This window comes from Drosophila navojoa, chromosome X, assembly GCF_054131105.1.
Source record: "Drosophila navojoa isolate 15081-1374.11 chromosome X, UAZ_NAV_1.0, whole genome shotgun sequence".
NCBI classification, from domain to species: Eukaryota; Metazoa; Arthropoda; class Insecta; order Diptera; family Drosophilidae; genus Drosophila; species Drosophila navojoa.
Genome location: NC_142895.1, coordinates 5,605,001 through 5,628,221, shown reverse-complemented (window position 1 = coordinate 5,628,221; position 23,221 = coordinate 5,605,001). Strand labels below are relative to the sequence as shown.

Below are 23,221 nucleotides of genomic sequence, written 5' to 3'. Positions count from 1 at the left end.
TCTTCTTCCCCCTGTCCTCCCTCCGCCTGCACCGTGCGTGCACTTTCAGTATTTTCTCCCCACACTCACTTATTTCACATTTTAAAAACTATGCGCTAAATCAGTTGAATTTATGGATGATCCATTACTACAAAAACCAATGCTTAAAGCTCTAAATCAATTGAAAAAAAAAAAAAAAAAAAAAAAAAAAAACAGAAAATACTACTACGAGAAACGAAATTCATTTGCGAAAAGGAGTTTGAAATCGCTAAAGAGAGGGGACAAAAAAAAAAAAAAAAAAAAAACACGCAAATAAAGTTAAACAACGGACAAAAAAAAAAAAAAAAGTGGGAAATTGTAATCGGAGATATGGATAGAATGCTATAGATCACTGGCCGAGTGCGATGCGAATCTTAAGTGGAGATTAATGAATGTGATACGTTGAATGTCATTGGTTGAAGGCCCGCCAGACGTTTGACAAGCTATTAAGCTAGCGAAGATTTGCCTTGTTCTCAAAGATCTGATTAATGTCATTCTAGATGAAGCGACGCTGCGACACGGCCCCAAAGTCATTTAAATGAGCTTACAATTGACTCATGTTTTGCTTAAATATTATTATTATTGTTTTATTTTAGTTTTATTTTTATTTTGTATGACTTGGCGACTGCTACAAAGCCAACAACCATCCGAATATTAATAATAATAATAATAAACTATTAAAAAGTCCCTGATAAGATTGCACAGCGTATAAAATTGTGGCTACTGTGGCGAGCTTTACGATCAGTTCCCTGATAATCTATATATGCATAAACATAGTATGTATATTATATAGAGTAAATGTGGTATATATTCAGTATAAGTAATATATGTAGTATATGTAGTATATGTAGTATATGTAGTATATGTAGTATATGTAGTATATGCAGTATATGTAGTATTTGTAGTATATGTAGTATATGTAGTATATGTAGTATATGTAGTATATGTAGTATATGTAGTATATGTAGTATATGTAGTATATGTAGTATATGTAGTATATGTAGTATATGTAGTATATGTAGTATATGTAGTATGTATCGTATATGTAGTATATGTACTATTTGTAGTATGTGGCATATATAGTATATGTTATGTAGTATATGTGGTATATGTAGAATAAGTAGATATGCAATATATACAGTCCATAGTGCATAGTGTTGTATTAGAGTAGTAGTAGTAAAGTAGTATATATAGAGTACATATGGTGTATATAGCGTATACTTCGATTCTACAGCATAAGACTAATTGACAAATTGATGTAGCTATCACAAGCGCTCGATTTGTACATAATTTATGATCTATTTTTGTTTAATTTTCAGTCAGACTATTATCAATGGTGTTCCGTAGAGGTATCTGTACCGTATTCTCAGGTATGTTAGGCTTTAGTTTAGTGGGCTGGTGGACACAATTAGTTTCGTGCTAGTTGCCAGGGCGATAAGATGTTGCCAATGGCATTTGGTTTCGACTGTCTAGCTGCGGTTGTCAAGTGGACTTCGCGTTACCAGGCACCTAATCAGCGTCGGCTATCCCCAAAAATACTAATAATACTAAACAAAGAGAAACCCTAATTTAATATATACTATATGCATATATACTATATATACATAGAGTAACTAAAAATCAGCTCTGGCTGCTATGACACCGCGTCACGCTGTGAGCTCGTTGCTATGACACTCGCTGCACTTGCTAGCACTGCAGGCATTGATTTATTTATTTCTGTTTTTTTTTCTGTTCGTTGAAGATAACGTGACCCACATTTGATGTGAACGATGAAATTTTCAGCATGCGCTGGGCAATATGAGAGTCCACACTGATAATTCCCAGGCATAGCCAAACGCAGCTGGGCAATGGCCTTCGAGCCGAGTTCGCATTGCCAAATGGTGCGCCATTTCCTGTCCCTAGGCCAACCAGAAGACCAGGCCAAATATAATAAAGCAAGCTAAAGCTCGAGTTGGCACACACACACACACGTGCAGAAAGCTGAACTGAATAGGTATGCTTATGCGAGAGCACTTTATGTTGATTAGTTGGGTTTATGGCTATGCTAATGTTGTTGCTGTTGTTGTTGTTGTTGTTGCCCTGCGAGTTACGTACGTGACGATAAATCGCACTTGGGCAAGATTTAGGCGCGTTTTATATTTTCAACTAATATGCATTTATTTTGTAGCACGCATAATGAAACAAGTGAGCGCTGCTCGACGGACCAGATACTCTGTAAGCCGGAGAAGAGCCAGTCGGAAAATCTTTGCTCTTTAGATTTATCATTTCCATGGCAAATAAACCAAATGGAAATCTCAATGTAAATACTTTAAATACTGCAAACACCTTGTTGGCTGCTGTAAAATTACAGGGTATGCGAAACAAAGCATGCCAAACAGGCATTGAGGTCAAGACACCATAAACCGACGACGGCGAAGATGTCGTGTTTTATTCACATAGTCGTTTCGCATAAGTGAGAGTTGTAAAAATATGATAAGTATATATACATACATATATACAAGTATGTATATATATGTAAATGCATATTGTGGTTACAGAGGCTTACGAGTCGAGGCACGCAATCTTGAGCGATTGTAGCTAACAATAGCTATTATCATTATATAGATAATGCCAGCTGCTTTCGGATCTTGTAAATTATAGCCATGAGATAAGAACAGGCTAAAGATAATGTAAGTTGATATTTCGCGCTAGATAAAAGCCTATCGATAACTATATATATGTGGCTATATGCAAAGATACGAATTGCTATCGAAATATAGATGTATGCAAAGTCAGATGAAGTTAAAGATAGAGATAATCGCAAAGATAAAGATACAGATAAAGGTGGATAAAGGATATAGAGATAGAAGATACAGATAAAGATGAAAATAGAGATAAAAAGATTAATAAACAGATGCAGATAAAAATACAGATACATGGATAAGCATATAGATAAAGAGAAAGATAAAGATGAAGATGAAGTTGGGGGTATGTATCTATAGAAATACATGTAGATACATGATGAAGTTTTAGATACATGTAGTTATAGATACAGATACAGATACAGATACAGATACAGATACAGATACAGATACAGATACAGATACAGATACAGATACAGATACAGATGCAGATGCAGATGCAGATGCAGATGCAGATGCAGATGCAGATACAGATACAGATACAGATACAAATACAGATACAGATACAGATACAGATACAGATACAGATACAGATACAGATACAGATACAGATACAGATACAGATACAGATACAGATACAGATACAGATACAGATACAGATACAGATACAGATACAGATACAGATACAGATACAGATACAGATACAGATACAGATACAGATACAGATACAGATACAGATACAGATACAGATACAGATACAGATACAGACAACAATTCAGATGGAGATACGACGTTCGGCGAGCCTCTGGCAGATCCGATGTGAGCTGTTGCCCAAAGGCGAACGTGTTAGCCTTGGCCATTGAAGCTCGAGCTGTGCGTATTTCAAGTGGAAAATGAATGGAGGCAGTGGACGGTGGATGGGGAAAGGGGCAGGCGTAAGCCGTATAGCCGGCATCAAAAGGAATTGAGCACTCAAAAGAATTCAGCTTCAGCTGCTTCTTAATAGCGCGAGAATTCTGTGCCAGAGCATTTAATAGGTTAATAATGCGAAGACTCGGCGTAACTTCATTGTCATTGTGTGCGTGTGTGTGTGCGTGTGTGTGTGTCTATGCCACACCGTTAGCCGCTCCACTCTTCACATTCCACAGTCAACATTTTGTCTGAAGTCTGCGCTCTGCCACCTAAAAAGGCAACGAAATGAGTTCAAGTTTTTTGCTCCATCTTCGGATTACATAGCCCCTCCCCCCTCTCGCTAAGCGTCGCATTAACCTTAAAGCGATGCAGCGAGGCGTGAAGTGTGCAGCAGCTGCAGCAATTTCTTGGCCATACCGCAATAAGTTAATAACGCGCAACCTAAGCTCAAAATTGTTTTCAACAGAATTTTGATTAAATATCGGAAGCCGAGAAGGCCCCTTTTTTTTTCCTTCACTTCATCTATCTGTTGTTGTCCATTGTAAATTACGGAAGAGCAGACTTCGGTGTGATGAACAGAACACATAACAGCAGATAATTATCCATGTAGTTAAATTTAACACCTTAACTGTATAGCTGCTGGCAAGGCAAGGGATGTGAGATCTGAGATGTGAGAAATGATATGAGAATCATTAGGGTATTATATGTTCTATTAGCTAACGATCTAATGTCAGATTACCCAAGACACACATTTGGCACATTTGGAACTCATTTTTATAGGTAGATGAAGATTTCAGTGTGTGAAACTTTTATCAACTAACGACTAGGTTAACACATGTATTTCTCTCTAGCCAAAAATATACGACAATTTAATAAGAAGTTCTCTATGACACTCTGGCAACGCTTGCACAAATTTCACAGTAGAGCTAGAGCAGTTATAGAAATTTGTTGTCTCTATGATGATAAAAAGAATTAATGGAATTGACTCCCAGTTTCTATTGTTGCATATATCAGCAGTCTGGCAACGCTCTTGCATATTACACAAGAATTTGTACATTTATAGTATAGTTTTATTGAAAATCCAATACGAATCAGCTGAATTAGAAGTTCTGAATACTATACTATATATTAATATATCATCAGTCTGGCAACGCTTAGAGATATTTGACAAGAAGCCATAGATATAGCAGTTCTAAAGGTAGTCCATATATGTATATAGAACGATTTCCAATAACACCCGAATTAGCAGTTCTTCTGACCTTATTTATATGGTATGTATTATCAGTCTGGCAATGCTTCAACAGATTTCATGGGAAGCTAAAACTATAGCAGTTATATCAGATTATTGTCTACAGTATATGATGCCTTTCATATTATACTCCCTAGTTGCTCTCTGCTTCTCTTCTATTCTGGCCTAAATCAGCAATCTGGCAACGCTCACGCTGAAGAAATACGTCTAAGACCATTATAGCACACCTTTCAAAACTATTCCTGCTAATATTTCACTAGACTATCATCGTGTCAGATGCACTAGTTCAATTGGATTTCGAACTAGTTCCAGTTCGCTTATCAGGCAATGCGTGCATTGACTGACGCCATAAATGTTTTGCTGATGACAAATGACATTTTAAACGGTTTCCTAGCAAGCTATAATAATTTATGTATGTGTGTATGTGTGTGTGTATGTATTTTGAGTCAAAGTAGAGCTGCGGTTGCTCCAAGTGCTAATCAATGACAAAAATAATAATAAAACGAACTGAACTTATGTAATGGCCGAGAGCGAAGCAAATGAAATCAAGCTGATTGTTGACTTGGCTATCAGTTCGGGGCGTTTAAGCGGCATTTACTCCAGATATGAACGGAACACCGTCCGTGTGGGTGGCTGGAAGGTAGGGCATGACGAAGGCAGGAGGCAGCTGGCGAGGTGGGACGGTAGTGGTAGGTAGTGGAACCACAACGAGAGGCGGCAGTCCGTGTTTTGTTTTTGCTTTTTGTGCCTGTGTCAAAATCTGAATAGATCGAAACGCTAATCAGACGATTCTACGATTCTACGAGTATTGCGTCTTAATTTGTTGTTGGCATTGCTATAAATAAGTGCCATAACAGCGCTTTACAAGCGACAGCAAATGGAAATAAATAGAGAACAAACAAAGGCAAAAACAAAAAACAACCACAGAAAAAAAATGTCACTGGAAAGTTTTGGTAAGACAAAAAAAAAAAAAAAAAACAAATAAAAACAATCAAAATATTTATATAAATAAATTAAACAAACGAATGATAGAAAATAATTGAAAACGCCATGTGAAAATAGTTTTGAATTGTTTTGCTATATATAAACATATTTATGTATATCTGATGTATATACATATATATGTACATATATCGTATATCGTTGTCTTAATAATTAGTCTTATCATAACTCCGCTACGGCTGTACGTGATGACAAATTCAAATACCATGCTCAATTTTTTTTCTGTATTATTTTTAGTTTTTTGCTATATATAGTTTATATAAATATATGGCATATTCATAAAAAAAAAAAAACACATATGTTTCGCACGCAAAACAAAAATATTATTCCCAGCTTTTGTATTTTGTTTTTCTATTATTAATATTATTCATTTTTTTTCAAATTCAATACTTTATCAATTTTGATTATTCACATTTTATTTTGTTTTATATATATTCTTTTAATTATTTAATTTATTTTTATATTTATATATATGTTTATACGTTTTTATTCGTCTATATATTTTTGCTTTTTATTTATATTTAATTATTCATATTTTATTTTGTTTTATATATATTTTTTTAATTATTTAATTTAAGTATATATATTTTTTTTCGATTTTATTCGTCTATATATTTTTGCTATTTATTTCACTCTATTTTATTTTTATTTTTAGTATTCTTAGTATTTATGTATTTTTTTTTATTCATTTTTACTGATTATTTTATTTATTTTCTTTTGCATTTAATCATTTTTGTTTTTAATTATTTATTTTCTATTGTTCATTATTTTTTATTTTTTTCATATGTATATTTTTTATATATATTTAAAAATAATATGCTTTTTTATACACTTATTATTTATTTATTTTTTTAAACGTTTTTTTTAATATATTTTTTTTAATATTATATTTAAAAAAATATATGTTTTTTATATATTTATTATTTTTTTATTATTTTTAAACGTTTTCTTTAATATTTATTTAATATTTAATTCTCGCATTCATTTATATAATTTATTTTTCGATGCTTCCCTGCTCAAATAATTGTATTCCAAATTTTCGAATTGCATCATGATCATGTTCATTATCATTATCATTATCACCACGGCTGAGCAACTACGAAATTATCTATCACATGTCACCCTGTACACACACATCACGGTCAGGGTATTTTATAGTTCGGACTTTATTATTTCAGCCTTGTCGCAGCTTACTAAATTAAAAACTAAATCATATGAAATACTTTCTCAGCGTGAATTGCTTTATTTGTTTAGCTAATGAAGTTATATATATATATATTTTTTATGTTTTATTTCTATTTCTTCTTCTTGCCGCTCTACTCTTGGTATTTAATCATTTGTCATGTTTGAGTCTGAATTTTAATTGATTTTTGGCTGTGGCACATTTTTGCTGTTTGAAAGCGAAAGTCGAGCAACAGGCTGAAATCTATGTGTGCGTATGTGAGTGTGCGTGTGTGCGTGTTGGCAGCGACTTTCATTAAGGTTGTTGCGGTTAAGCTTAAGCGAAGATTTCCTGCAATTTTCCTATTTATGATTCTACATTTCAATTGCAAATTGAAATACCGCAGCCGAGGTCTGGAAATAGTTTTTGTTTTTTATTTTTTTTGCGAATCACAGAGAGAGGCCCGCATACTTAACCTCAAACTACCGAGCGTGTGCAATTGATTTGCAAAAAGATCCTTGGCTAAAAATACGCAACTTCCGTTCACTTGACCTGCGGCTAAACATCATCTGAAATCTTTACCTTAGTTATAGAAACTAAGCCCCAAAACTAGTTTAATTAGACGTGAGTGCGGCAGGGGAGGTTGTTTAGCCTGAGGAGCCAGCCAGCCCTTCATAAAAGCAATGTTATTGCTCAGATAGCCGCCGTGCGTTGGCCACGATATAGATAAGTGCGCGAATAAATAATACGAAATTGATTGAGTGAGGTTGAAAAACAACAACAACAACAAAATTGCGTTTTACAATTTCTGTTTGTTATGCTCATTCGCGAAAGTTGATGGGGTATATTGGTTTTGTGCAATGTTCATCTGAATGCAAAGTATTTCGATGAGATATGAATGGTCGTAGATAGTCTTGACTGTTAAATTCTCAAGTTGTTCCGCCCACTAAAGGTGTGGCATTTCAGAAAGCTAAGCAGTTGACGAGCTAGAGAGTTGAAATTTGGAATCTATGCTCAAGCATAGATAGCTCAGATGAGCTAAGATATGGTAGCTATATCTACGCCCATTGAGGGCATGGCTACACGCTCTTCTACTGCGCTCTTGCCCGTGAATGAGTATGCGGCAGTCGTTAACGCCCGTTTGCCAAGTTTTTACTTGTGTTTTCCTCGGGCTTTTCATTGTCTTTGCGGTTTTTCCAGCTGTGATTTTCCCACAGCCATTTGCTATCGAGCACATGGCCAGCTCTGGGCTGCCCACACCAGATGCTCGCCGTGGCAATGGCAATGACTGAACTGAGCCCTAAACAGATCGCGGCGCAGCAGCTCAGATCCCTTTGGCCACATTGAGCCACATTAGGCCAGATTCCTAGAGTCTAGTTCGAGCGCGAGCCATGGCTAATCATCCGCACTCGATCAGAACTCGTAACTGTATGTATAATTATGAGGCGCACTGTGTGTGTGCTTGGGCGGCGCGCTGACCCAATAAGGCGTTGGAAAGTCGACCCTAATTAAAGCGAGTGCGCGCTCTAAGTGCGTTGCTTTTGATTCAAGATACGAGCACAAATACACACACGTATCTATCTCTCTTTCTGTGTGTGTGTGTGTGTGACAGCTGATTAAGTTACTTTGGAGAAATCTGACGATGACGTCGCTACGACAACTGTGACTGATGAATCATTGTGAATGAGCGTGCGATTTGCGCGGAATTCTTATAAGCAACGGCGCAGCGAATTTAAATGCATGAATCAGACAAATGTGAGCAAGTTGTTGCTGCTGTTGTTGTTGCTGCTGTTGTTGTTGGACTCACCTTCGATGCATGAAGAATTCACATAGCGTTGCCAGGACGTTGCGTTGTTGGCAGCGGCGGCAGCAGCAGCAGCATTGGCGCGCTTCTGCATGTTGTAGGAGCCGTTCGATGCTTGTGCCTCCTGACGTTTGTTGTTGTAGCGTGCCTTGCGTGCGGCGCGACTGTTGTTGCACTGCTGTTGCTGCTGCTGCTGCTGCTGCTGTTGCTGCTGCTGTTGCTGTTGCTGCTGATAGTTGCCTGTTTGGGCAGCGGCTGCGGCGGCGGCGGCGGCAGCTGTTGCTGGGCCTGAGGTTATATTATATTTCTGCGAGCAGCGCTTATGCTGGCTGCTGTTGCCATTGGCGCTGTTGTTGTTGTTTTGATTGTTGGTGTTGGTGTTGCTGTTGAAGCGTTGCATGTTGTCATCTGCAAGAGAGAAACAGAGAGAGAGAGAGAGGGAATGATTAAATATGCATAACAATTGGCAATAAATGGAGCATAGCTATACATATATCACTACAGTTAACACCTCCCTATACATATATGTATCACTACAGTTAACACCTCCCCACCCCCCTCCACCCTGCACGCGACTTACAAATCTTGAGCAGATGCATCTGCAGGATATCTTCCAGATAGATATGCATTCTGTTGGCAGAGCTACACAAACGCGCAGAGTTCGTACTCAATGCGTGCGAACTGGGCCACCGATTTGGCCAATAGATATAGGTGCAGGTCCGGTCGTGTCCTATCCTATCCTATCCTGTCTGGTCTTGCTTCGTTGACTTTCGCCAGTGGCTCGCGATTCGCCCGCCTGCACTTGTCGTGCAAATCAAACTAAACGCCGCGATTAGCAGCGAGCGCGATATAAACAATTTGTGAGCTGGCCACTTAGTTGTTGTTGTGTGTATGTGTATGTGTGTGTGTGACTTGATTCGGTTTTCTTTCGTTCGTTCTTGGCACTAGAGAGAGAGAGAAGGCGATTGGCGCAGGACGGAAGGCAAGAATAAAACAAGAAATGTGAGCAAATGATATCAAATACACAGTTATACAATGCGCACGGCCATCGATGACGACACAAAACACATTGTGAATCATTCACAGTGAGTGACGACAACAAATGACAACAACAACAGCAGCAGCAGCAACAACAACGAGAGCAATGCAAATGCAATTGCAGTTGTTGTAGTTGTTGTTGTTGTTGTTAATTGTGCACGTGTCTTTCACCTGGCCGTGCGCACACACACACACACACACACAAACACATTCATACACACTAAGCGTGCTCAACTGGGCAATTCTTACAGTGCCTCAAAAGCTTCGCTTTTGCTTGGCAATAGGCTCGCCCTTCCGCTAGACAGTCTCTCTCTCCCTCTCCCTCTCTCTATCTCTGTCCCCTTCCCTGTTCCTGTCCCACTCTCTCTCTCTCGCGCGCGCGCTCGCAATAGTCCTTTGCTGTTGATTCTTCCAAAAATCGCGATTCTTTTCGATGCGATGCAATCACATTACAGAATTTGGATATTGTACAAATGAATTTTGATAACGATAAAAACGACGCGAATTATACGAAAAATTTATTTAGCTTTTTTACGGTTAAACACATATCGACAATATACAACATTCGACAAATACTTAAAACGTTATGAAAATTTTTCTATATATTTTCACTCACATTGAAATACGTTTTGATGAGTGTGTGAATGCTTTACATCTAACGGCCTACTACGGCAGAGTCTAGTATATACAATATATAGTACAAAATACCAAATAAATACAAAATACTATATACTAAATATATACACATATACATATATAGAGTTTACTGACTTCATGAACTGACACCGTCTCAAGAAATGGCTCTTTTGAGGGGTAGAACACCGTCTTGGTGAGTTTGTGCGGGTCTGCCTGACTAGCAGATACCGCGAGGCCTGCGTAGACCTGATATTATGATTTAAGCATACATATAAGCTGTCTCAAGTTAGCTCTCTTGGACGGTGCCTATAGACTTTACCCTAGGAAATGGAAATTGTTGAATAACTATTGCTCTAGTTAGACTTTTTTCATTTAATTTTTTGGAAAGTAATGCTCACATTTATCGATAAACGATAATCTTATATTATAAAGTAGAATTTTTTTCCTCAATTTTGATGATATAGGAGGATTAAAGTACCCCAGTAAAGTTTTCATTCCAATTGGAAGGTTTCGCAGCCTTGTGCTATTCAAACCCTGAAAACCGATGTTGTTTTATCGATTTTTATCGCTTATGGGAGTTGAGTCAGGTCAGGTTGAGTCAGCTTATGATATTGATGGATAAGCCCACAGCTTCCGGTCTCTTTGTAGCATTCCAAGATACCTGTGACCATGCGGACTTTCAGGCCTAGCAGACGCATCGCTTCAGCTCCTCCTGCTTAAGCATAAGCATACATTACGGCCTTTTGCCACGCCTTCTAGCGCCTATTACATACACCTCAACAAAGCCCCACTTCCCTTTTGCCCTGCCTTCTGAAACGTAAAGTGCTTTAGATTTACCAAATGCCCATAATTTGGAAATCTTCAAGTGAATAAGACTCACGCTCGCATATGCCACAAATAGGGGCAACAATTCTGACGAGTATATAAATTTCCCACTCATCATTGAGTGGAGGGGTGGCACAACCACTCCCCCCCCCACCGCCCACGCTGGCTTTCACTGTTATGGAATTTACGCTTAGAAAGGCGAAAAATAACGGCACACAAAGCCCACGCTTAATAAACAAAAACAAATAAATGCCAAACGCGAGAAGAAATAAATGTGGCTACACACCAAAATTTATAAATAAACAATACAACATATACATTTAAAAAACAAGAAAAAATTGACCAAATAAAACAAAAAAAAAAAAAAATAAATAAATAAAGAGAGAACAAAATGCCGAAAATTAAAAATTAAAATAAATACAAGAAAAAGGCAGAGCCAAAAGCGACTACAATAAACAGGTACCAGCTCGTGCCTAGCGCCGCTCCATGTGACTATGTGTGTGTGTGTGTGTGGCTATAACCCACCCACCACGCCTACCCCGTCATCCGTTGCGCCAATACAGTGAAAGATACTTGAAATTGTAGCGTAATTTTTGCCAAAAAAAAAAAAAAAAATAAAAATAAATAAATAAAAAAAACCAAATTCAAATTCAAAACAAAAGCACCCCAAACACCGCCCCGCCTCGCCCCGCCCCTAACCGCTGTCGAGACTAGCTCAGGTTGCCGCTCTCCACTTTTTATAGCGCCACCGCCCCCAGGCCCCGGCCGGCAGTTATGCGCTTTGATTTATGAAAGAAAAGACGTTGCCGACCGACGACGTCGAACGAAACGATACGAACTGATCGGATCGCGCCTGAATGGAATTGCGTAGTGGGTAAACTCGGCACCAGCAATAACAACAAGCTGACGAAGAAGAAGAAGAAAAAGAACAACGACAACAGAAAGTGATACTCCACAAGCTGAGTACACAGCACACGTAATACTCTGCTGCTCTGAGATAGAAACTCCAATAGACGAATGAATCAAAACTGAACAAACCGAGCTGAACTTGAACTAGCTGTTCGATCTATTCAAGTGCGTGTGGGTGTGTGTGTGGGTGTGTGGCTTGGTGTGTGTGCTATCATTTGATGCATAGTATATGACAGCTTAGAATACAATTCTATCTCTGTCACTCTGCTCCTCCCTTGCTCATGCCTTAGTTCTCTCTATCTCTCTCTACATATCTTTCTCGCTCTCTCTATTCCTACATATCTTTTTCTCTCGGTCTCTCACTCTCTCTCTCTCTATTCCTGCATACTTTTCTCTCTCTCTCTATTCCTGCATATCTTTTTCTCTCTCTCAGTCTCTCTGCATATTTCTCTCTTTATCTCTCTGTATCTCTCATAAACTCTTTCTCTTTCTCAAGCTTTCTCGCCTCATTTTCACTTTCATTGTCTCTGTGCTCTTCACCTACAGTCCTATTCTCTCTATGTCTTTCATACATTCTTTTCTCTTCAGTTCTCTAATTCTCTTCATTTTATTTCTTTCTTTCTCTCTCGCATTGTCTCTAATTCTTTCTCATTCTCTGTAACTCCCTATTTTTCTTACAATCTGCCTTATTCTCATTCTGTCTTTCTCAATGCTTCCATAATGGTCTCTCTCTCTCTTTTTCTTCATTCCAATCTCGAGCTCATTGACTATCTCTTTGTCTTTGTCTGTGTCTCTCTCTTGCCATATCCCGCCTCTCTCGTTTTCTCTCAATGTCTCTCTCTCTCTCTCTTTCGCACTCTTTCTCATTCTTACTATCCTTACACTTTTGCCCATGTTTACTATCACTCTCTCTCTCGCTCTCTCTCTCTCTCTCTCTCTATCTATCTTTCTCTCTCTCTCTTTCTCTCTCTCTCTCTATCTATCTTTCTCTCTCTCTCTCTCTCTGTCTGTCTCTGTCTCTATCTCTCTCTTTCTCACTGTCGCTGTCTCTCCTTTTCTCTCTCTCTCTCTCTCCCACTCTTTCTCATTGTGTTTTAGTATCATTCATTCATTATATCACTCCTAATTTCTCTCTTTCCTCTCTTCTATTCCACTCTCTCTCTGTCATTATCTATCTCTCTCCCTCCCTCTTCTCGCCCTCTCACTCTGTTGTTTACAATTTGTTCGATTAGCTAAACAGAACTAACTGTTTTTAATATCAATTATCATGAATTAGTTAGATGACGAATTCGTAATATCAAGAACTCTGAAGAACGAAAACAACAAAAAAATTCCCCAGTTAGCAATGATAATAAAATCGCTCACACCAATGTTGTTGTTGCTTTCCGGTTTAGTGTAAGTAATAAAACTATTTATAGAGAGTAACTAAAAATACCAACTATATATGTATGTATGTGTAGTATATATGTATATATGTATATGTATATACATATACATATTTGCATGCGCATTCCAATATATGGCAACGCTCGAGGCTTGTGCTATATTCATTAGACTCTCAATCAATTGCCTTTGCACTCTACTCTCTCTCTCTCTCTTTCGTTGTCTTGTTGTCTCTGTCTCGCGCTTTCTCAAGCGAGTTATCGCAAAGATTTCGCATATGAAATTAATGCAAAATCAGCCATTCACATGTGTCATAACTTTGAATATGATATCAACGCGAGTTCGTTGAATTGCCTCAGATACAGATATGCATACACACACACACACACACACACACACACACACTGTGTGCATTTGGCTTTGGCATCCCTGATTCTTGTTCACTTCTGTTTTTTTTTTTTTTCGCAACATTTTAGCCCATTTGGCGGCACGTCTGCAGCTTTGGCAGCGTTGCCAAAACGGAAATGCATCGCAATGCAAACGGCGCGTGTTGCTATTTGTGGCAACAAAAGCGCACAGCAGCATCGACAGCAACAACAACAACAACAACAAACATGATCATGACGCGAACAATCATTAATGATCATTGGCATCATTCATAAGTTCACACAGATACGAGCGAGCGTGTGTGCGTGACCAAAGTTGAATGAATCCCAACAAGACGCAAAGCGAGTGAGCGAGAGAGAGAGAGGCAGGGGAGAGGGAGAGGCAGGGGGAGGGGGGTTTGTTGGAGAAGTCCCACTCTCCGCGTTGAGCAAGACGGACAAAGGCAATGACGCAGACGCTCGAATTACAGCAGCAGCGGCAGCAAACCGAAACCAACCAACAAAAGAGATCATTTAGGGAAGAGCCGTCCAAAAGGCGACGCGAAAATCGAGCAAAAACAAAATGAAGAAAATATCAGCAACAGCAACAACTGGCAATTTCTCGCATGGCAACACAAATGCCACAGCAGCAACGTCGCCCAAGCGCATGCGCACACTCAGTAGTCCCCGTCCCCGTCCCTGCCCCAACCCCTACCGGCATCCGCCTGTAGCTCTACCCCATGCCAGACATGCCACAGGCAGCTGCTTCAGACTTCACATGCCCCATGTTGCTCTGGCTCAAGGACAAGCTCGCAACAGCTGCACCAGAGACTCGCCCAATGGGTCAATGGATGGATAGTTTCCCCAGCGCTATGCGTGATTCGAATCGAATCAATCGAAACGTATCTAAACTGTGCCTAGACGTGCGTGTAGTTCAGAGTTAGTCTCAGTCTCTCGCGGTTCGCCATAGTTCCACGACGATGACTTGCCAAAACTTTTGGACTGCGAACTTGTGCGATGTGCTAAGTATTTAAGATTCTGTCGCGTATTTCGATCCTAAACGGGTTTCTCATCAGCTCATAGACGAATGGACTTAACTTAAATACGTCCATGCATAGCGAGACATATGTATGTGTATGTATGTGTGTGTGTATCTATGTTTTAGGGGTGCTGAACCTCGAAAAGCCGCCTCTAGTTGCAAACTCGTTTTGGAAATCTTCACGCGCCTAAAAATCATAAATATACAAATGGCACATGTATAATAATAATAATAATACTACTACTTGAGAGGCATAATTTTGACTGAGGCCATCGACTGTATAATACTCGTTGAGGCGCTAAACAAGTGCTTTACAGGTTTCTGCTGCCGCTCAAGGGGGTCTACAGTGGGCTGATATCTCTAGAGTTGTAGATTCTAGAACTATCAAAGCTGTGACAGCTGCCGAAAGGCGCTCTATGGCCTTAGGAGCTATCGAATTGCCACGCCCAACAGCTGGTATATCCTAAGGGAGCATCTATAGTACCTAACATAACTGTCTTCCTTAAGGCTTTTGGCTCTAATGATTTCGAGAGTCAAATTTCTTAATTACCTACTCTGAAACTCTAGAGCCCATAGGTATATTTCCGATTTTGTTGGTGTGGGATTCAAGTTTGTTTCCAAGGTTCCATAAAAATGAAAGATAAGATATGGCAAATATATTTGCAAAATTCACATGGAAAACTTTAAAAGAATTGCACTTTCCCTATTTCTGACGTTCTCTGGGTGGGACCTATGATTCGATAATATTTTCAATTTCAAATTTCTTCTGCTAAAAGCAAATATTTATATACTCTATGAGCGAGCATAACGAGCAGTTAGGCTTCAGAAGAATCTTCTCATCTAATCTCTACCTGATGCTTCCTAGAATCCTCACTCGCTTGACAGATTGTCAAAAGCTAGAGATATCATGTAGATGCGAGCAGATAAATTGGTAGGCTCAATTCTTTCCACGAAATTGGCGAGAGTTTATAGAGTGCTAATTGTGGATCTTCTATAAATATATATATATATGCATATATTTTTAATGGCTGCGACAATGTTGTCGTCCGTTTAATAATCGTTTTGTTTCGCTTTCAATGCGATGCGATTGTAATAAGTAGTTGAATGATTTCCGAGTGGGCTTTAGCGCTATTAGAACCGGAAATTGTTAATGCCACTTTAATGTATTGTATAATTGTGGCCGGGCCATAAAAATAAATCCACTGAAAATGAAGCCATTCGCATTCAATTGCGTGCCTCGGAGTCAAATAGATTAACGCGCCGATGGCACAGACTCGGATCGGAGCGGCCAATGAATTGAGATTCATGTAAGACAAAATACAGGAAGAGATACGATTTGAAAAATCATTTGATGAATCGATTGAGTGAGAAAGAGAGAGAGAGGGGGTAGAGGTAGAGAGAGGTAGAGGTAGAGGTAGAGGTAGAGGTAGAGGTGGAGGCAGAGGTAGAGGTAGAGGTAGAGGTAGAGGTAGAGGTAAGGTAGAGGTAGAGGTAGAGTAGAGGTAGAGGTAGAGGTAGAGGTAGAGGTAGAGGTAGAGGTAGAGGTAGAGGTAGAGGTAGAGGTAGAGGTAGAGGTAGAGGTAGAGGTAGAGGTAGAGGTAGAGGTAGAGGCAGGCGGTAGAGGCAGGCGGTAGAGGCAGGCGGTAGAGGCAGGCGGTAGAGGCAGGCGGTAGACGCGTTATTAACCAGGCCAAGCCAGTTGCTAATCAGGGGGGAAATAGCTCACGCAATGCGACGCGACGCGATGACGTTCGTTGCTCGTCAATTATTTATTTAATGCTTGATTGCCCCCTCCAACTGCCACGCCCAATTATCAAAGTCACAGCCCCGCCTGCCGCACACAATTGCTGATTACAATTAAAATAGGAAAAGAGCGTGGTTGGCGCTGGCAAGAGATGAGCGTGCGTGTGCGGGGTGGAGGGGTACGGGGGTTAGGAGTGGTGCCGGGCGGCGGGAGGTGGGCGCGTCAATCAAGCGCACTTTAATAAACGTTCGCAGTGGCATTCGGCGTTGCCGTTGTTGTTATTGCCGCCTGCCAGCGAAATCGATAAACAAATCACTTCCGATGACGACATTGAGCACATGGCGTATGCGCAATCAAGAAAAAAGAAATGGAAATATGGAAATAGCAATCGAAATAGAAATAGAGGAGGCCGAAGAAGTATTAGCTAAGGCTAATAAGGTCTGGGAACTCCCCCTTCCATCTCACAACAGCTGAGCTAGGCGGGCCGGTGTAATCATGCGTGGGAATTGTCGCTTATCATTTTTCTGCTTCTGCTTCTGCTTCTTCTTCGACTTGTGCTTCCTCTTCCACTTCTTCGTTTCATTTGTGATAACTAATTGAATGGCCATGGAACTGGCTTTGACAGCGTGTGGAGCACAGATAGTCCAATGCGCCCACTATAATTGATAGCTTTGGCTTGCAAAGCAATTAGACCATGGGTGTGCGTTTTACAACACTGGCAGCGCGACTCAATGGAATGAAATTGAAGCGGAATTACTCAATGGAAAGGGTTAACTATTGACTATATATACATATAAGCTGGAATTTTTGGTATCTAGACTTATATATACATATGGGCTAATCAGTTTTCTGTGGAACTAAAGTTTCAATGGAACAGAGATTAACAATAAAACAGAGAAAAAAGAGAAAAGGGGAAGCAGGAGCATAAATTGAAAAGGCGAAGAAAATAAAGTTTTATTATCAAGACCTTGAAAGTCAAGAGTTATATATAAATATAATTACGTACATATGTATGCATATACTTGAATACAGTTATGTTCAGGCTTATAGTAACAGCGCTCTATGCAACACGTAAGCCACATGAGATGGCATTTTTTCCCGTTGGGAAATGGAAATGAAATGCCTACTTTGTAAAACGAAAGTGAAGAGAATACAAAAAAAAAAAAAAAATAAAATAAATAAAAAAAAATGAAAAATAAAAAAAATGAAAATATATCAAATACATACAATAAAGACCGTTATTTTTGGTCAAAGTTAACTTGTCAGAAATTCAATGAAGTTTAAACATTTATAAAAAAATAAAAGTAGAAAAAAAATGAAGTAACTTGAAAAAAGAAAACGAGTTTCAATAGGAGAAGTAATTTATATATTTATGATAATTACCATTAATTTATGGTATGTTATACTGATTGAAATTTATTGGAATTTCCATTTTAAATTTTAAATTTTTTTTCAGTTTTATTTAAAAGAGAATAAGCTTAAGTTGTTCGAGTGAAAAATCAAAGTAAAACTTTCAAATATATATATATAAATAAATAAATAAATATAATATATATATAAATAAAATAAATATGTATATCAAATATATATATAAATCTATATTCACTTTAAATGATTCTCTAAATATTGAGGTTATCGCTCAATTAAACTATCTGAAATGTAGTGCTCAGGTGCACTACACTACACTACACTACACACCGGCTGGCTCTGGAAACTTTTCAGCAGTAATCTAATGATAATGATCATCACAATCGCATTCGACTAACTATTGCACCAAATGAAGCTATCGAAAATGTAGTGCTCAAGTGCACTACCCACGGAAACTTTCCAGAAGCAATCGATATGAGAATCGCACTCAGCGAACTATTGATAGGTGTATCAATTACTATTCATCCTCGCTTATCTACGCCCCCAACTTCCCCGTTTGCTGTAATCACAAATCAATATTATGTATTTCATGGGCAATCTCTAATGAGCATTTTGATAAATTGAACAACTGTGCGCCACACTCTGCGTCATTTCCAAACTGTGAGTGGGAAGCGTGGGCGTGGCAAGGGGCAGGGGCAAAAGTGTTGCTATTTTTTTTTTGGCACTTGCAGAGGTGGCAAATATTCGGCATATCATTCGGAACAATTGTTATTAATTTGAAACATTATGAGACGTTGTGTTTACACAAACCGAAAATACATTAGAACAAACAGCGAAAAAAAAAGGAAAAGAGCAAAAGTAAAAGTGGCCAGAGCAGGCGCGACTACAGCATACCCTGTATTGTTGGTATATGACATACAAAGCCAGCGCACTAATATGCTCATTTGCACGCAATTACAGGGTATCTGCTTGAAAAAACGAATTGCTCAAGAATTTTTTTTTTTTGCGCTTTTTTTTTCCCCTCTTTAAATTGCTTTGGAAAGATTTATAGTGTTATGTATGTGCACATATGTATATACATATATACATATATGTATGATTATTCGTACATATATATAGACATTTGTAGGCCGTAGGCCAACCGCGTGCTGCCTGTCACAGTTTTATGATGTTGACAGTTTATAGAGCAGATTCAACAGTGCCATCAAATGGCTTAACAAACTGATCTTTGTGTACAGAATACGATAATTGCTAGAGGGGTAAAGGAGAGAGAGAGAAAGAGAAAGAGAGAGAGAGAGAGAGAGAGAGAGAGAGAGAGAGAAGTAACTTCTATATATTGTTATCAAATACAATCTCGATTCAGATCCATTGCCAACTGCTCAAGAACTAAACAACTCAGGTATTTCCTGCGTTATACAACACTGTTCTAGCTGCCGCTGCTCTGATTCCGTTTAAAAGCAATGCAATGCATAGATCATGATCATAAACACAATCTGACTATAAGAACTATGAATATATCTATGTATAGCTATAGGTATATCCATATATATATATATATATATGTATGTATATATATGCATTTCACTATTTCCATTTGCTCAATCGCAACGCCTACGACAAATTGTTGAATCGCTTCAGGTAGAGAGAGAAAGCAAGAGAGAGAGAGGGGGAGAGAGTGAAAGAGAGAGAGAGCTGTTGTTTTGATTTGTGCTCATGACAAAATGATTTCATGCTTTGCCTTTATTATGAATATTTTTCCCTAGTCTTCTTCTTCTTCTTCTTCTTCTTGTGCTTCATCCACGTGTTGTTGTTGCGCTGCCTTTGTTTATCGACGTATTTTGTTTTGGTAGATCTTACATTTTTGGCAGCGAGTGCCAAAAATTCATATTCATTCATACGAAATGTACGCAAAAGTTCTTTATCATATACAAACGGGGGTATTTATAGAGAAAGAGATAGAGATTGTTTTTATACATAATACATAATTATAATAATACATAATGAGCATTATAATCGACGTATAAAAACAATGACATTAAACGCCGCTAATGCCAATGCCGACGTGTCTCTTTAGATTTCCGATTGCCCACTTGGATGCATACCCTACCAAGGGTATCCGGATGGGGTGTTAGCTGTTGGCCTAGCAATCAGCAAAAGCTACAAGGGAATGCCCAACAGAATAACGGCTCTATAGAGAACTCTTGATTCAATAACATTTTCAATTTCGAAATAATTTCTGAAGCTAAATCTTGCTTATATAACATATACAAGGGAATTTATCCATGAATTCTGAGATATTTTCCGGATTCTAATAATATTTTCTTGCCACATTTAACATTTTGTACTAAATCATATAATTTTAGAAGCTTAAAAATATTAAAAAAAAAAAAAAAACTTTAAGCATTATTCAATAAGTCACAAAAACCTTTTTATGAACTAATTTAATTTTTTTTATGGCGTTGCAGTTAAATCTATGCGTTTAATATTTTTTGGCTTTATTTATTTTTTGATTGAGTTTTTTATTTTTTGTTTAATGTCTAAAATATGCTTTTCATATTTTTTTGATTTATTTATTTTTTTATTTATTTTTTTTTTTATTTTTTGCTTTTTTAACTTTTTATATTTTTTTGTTTCTTATTTTTTATTTATTTTTTAATTTTTATTATTATTTATATATTCATACATATTGGTTAAAATTTTACTTCTTTTCATTTTTTATTTTTTTATTTTTTTTAATATATTTTTTATTTATTTTATATATTTTTTTTTTATATTTTTAATTTTTAATTTATCATTATTATTAATAATTTTATTATTTTTTGTGTGCTTCTCTTAATTTTTAATTTGTTTTATATTTTAAATTTTATTTATTTTTTTTATTTATCATTATTTTTAATATTTTTATTATTTTCATTAAAAAATTTTTTTTTTTTATAACTGAAATATTTTATATATCTCTCAACAAGCTGAAGACTCCAATAGGCAGTGCATACTTAAGTCAGTATTAGTAAGCGTTAATTATAATTAAATTGCCAAATAAATAAATAAACAAATATGTCCTTAACTTTCCAAGCACGTTCAAAAATCTTCTTTAAAATAAAAAAAAAAACAATTATTTTTTACATTTTTGTTTAAGTATACTTTTAGTATATTTTATTTATATTTGTGAAGTTTCAACAATTAATTTTTATTATTTTTCATTTTTTTTTTATTTTTTTGAATTTTGTTTCATTTTTATAGCCCACATCATATGCGATGCTCGATTTATACAGGGTAGAACTTGACATTGTAATTATTAAAAATGTTAGGAATGTGCAGCGAATATGTGGAATGCACATGTCTATATGGTTATATGATGATATCTACCCATACATAGTATATAGCTATATAGCTATTGATGGAATTGCATGCTGGATATCTTTTAGTCGAACGTTTTGTGTGCTAGTTTTCATATATGAGCAAGCCAGATGATGATGGGGGCAGGAACTATATTTTGGGCATGCTCTATGCCAACATGTGTATATATTATATACATACATATATCTAAAAGTATGTGTAGATATATGTATATATATATATATAATATAGAAACCGCAACCGCAATGATTTATTTGTGCACAGCGGGCAAACGACAAGCGGCGAAACGGCAAAAGTAATCAAAGTAATACAAATGAGAGCAAAATCTATATAAATAAACAGCAGGCCAGAGCAGAGGCACACATAGAGGGGCAGAGAGAGAGAGAGAGAGAGAGAGAGAGACAGGGCGAGTGGGGGAGGTGTGTCAAAGAGGATGTAGAAGCAGCATCGAAATAAACAGTGCGAGCAGTAAACAGCATAAGTCGCTGTATCTGTATCTGTATCTATAGATGTATCTGTATCTGTATCTGTATCTGTATCTTTAGCTGTATCTGTGGCTAGCGAGCCCGCATCTTCCATTTGTTAAATAAGTCGTATTGGGATCTAGATGAAATGCTTAAAACAAGGGCAAAATTCTCGAACAAATTATGGCAAATTTTGATGCATGCCGGCAGCTGTGTGAAAAATAAAACCAACAACAATAACAACAAATAGATAATATAAAATAAACGCCAGGGCATCAGCTTTGGCTCTTATTTATTTAATTTTAAATAGAAAGTAACCTCAATTGCAGCTGTAAAAAACATAAGTAAATACCATGAAGCCAAGAAGACAACAAGCGAGTGAGACAGAGAGAGAGAGAGAGAGAGAGAGAGAGGTGGAGTGAAAGGCCAAAATACAAACGGAAGCGCATATACAAACATAAAAAAAAGAAAAAAGAAAAAAAAAACGTTGGGAAAGTTAGTCGATAATATATATATATATATATATATATATATATATATATATATATATATATATATATATATATATATATATATATATATATATATATATATATATATATATATATATATGTAATTTATATATATTTAAATGCCTGACGGAAGTCATGTGGGCCATGAAGATGCGAGTACGTTGATTCCGCCAACCTGTAAACAGGTAACAGTTAACAGTTAACAGGTTACAGGTAACACGGCCGAAAATACAAAGAAAAGTGGCTAACGAATGAACGCGGAATTCCTCATGTTAATTCTAATATTAGCTCATTGTAAGACGTGTAATGCCTGATAAATCAATTGTTGATGCCCAAAGGCACACACACACACACGCACACACTCACACACACACACGCGTGCAGCTTACAACATTTATAATGCTGTTCACACGCCACTGAAATGAGTGCGATGAGTGTGCAAATCAACAAGTTGGCAAAAGAAACAATAAACATAACATCAGCATATACACATATCTCTCTCTCTCTCTCTCTATCTCTCTCTCTCTCCCTCCCTCTCTCCCTCTGTATTTGCACACTTGCTGCTTATGGCCTGTCACAACAATTATTTGAATTTCGCTTTGAATGAAATGTCATCAGAAATGGGACATCAAAACAAAAACGGCGCAAAAGAAAGAGAAACGAAATCTTTAACGTATCTGCATGCGTATGTGCTTGCAGAAATAGAAATAGCTTAAACATACAGAGGACAACAAAGAGTAAAGAAACGAAAAGAGAAACATGAATTAATATAAACTAATAATACGTCAACGACTGCACAATGCTCGCCCACGC

The 23,221-nt window shown here is 37.4% G+C and overlaps 1 protein-coding gene across 3 annotated transcripts in view; it reads right to left on the bottom strand.

Moving 5' to 3' along the window:
- Positions 1 to 23,221, bottom strand: part of LOC115565388 (RNA exonuclease prage) — an 86,406-nt gene that overhangs the window by 6,881 nt on the left and 56,304 nt on the right. For 2 of the 3 annotated variants that reach the window (XM_089263299.1, XM_089263301.1), the window contains one exon: positions 8,772 to 9,176. In XM_089263299.1, the coding sequence (XP_089119425.1) occupies positions 8,772 to 9,176 (405 nt within the window). Of the gene's footprint in view, positions 1 to 8,771; positions 9,177 to 9,348; positions 9,679 to 23,221 lie in introns of those variants that run through there. The other variant, XM_089263300.1, reaches the window with a different exon arrangement.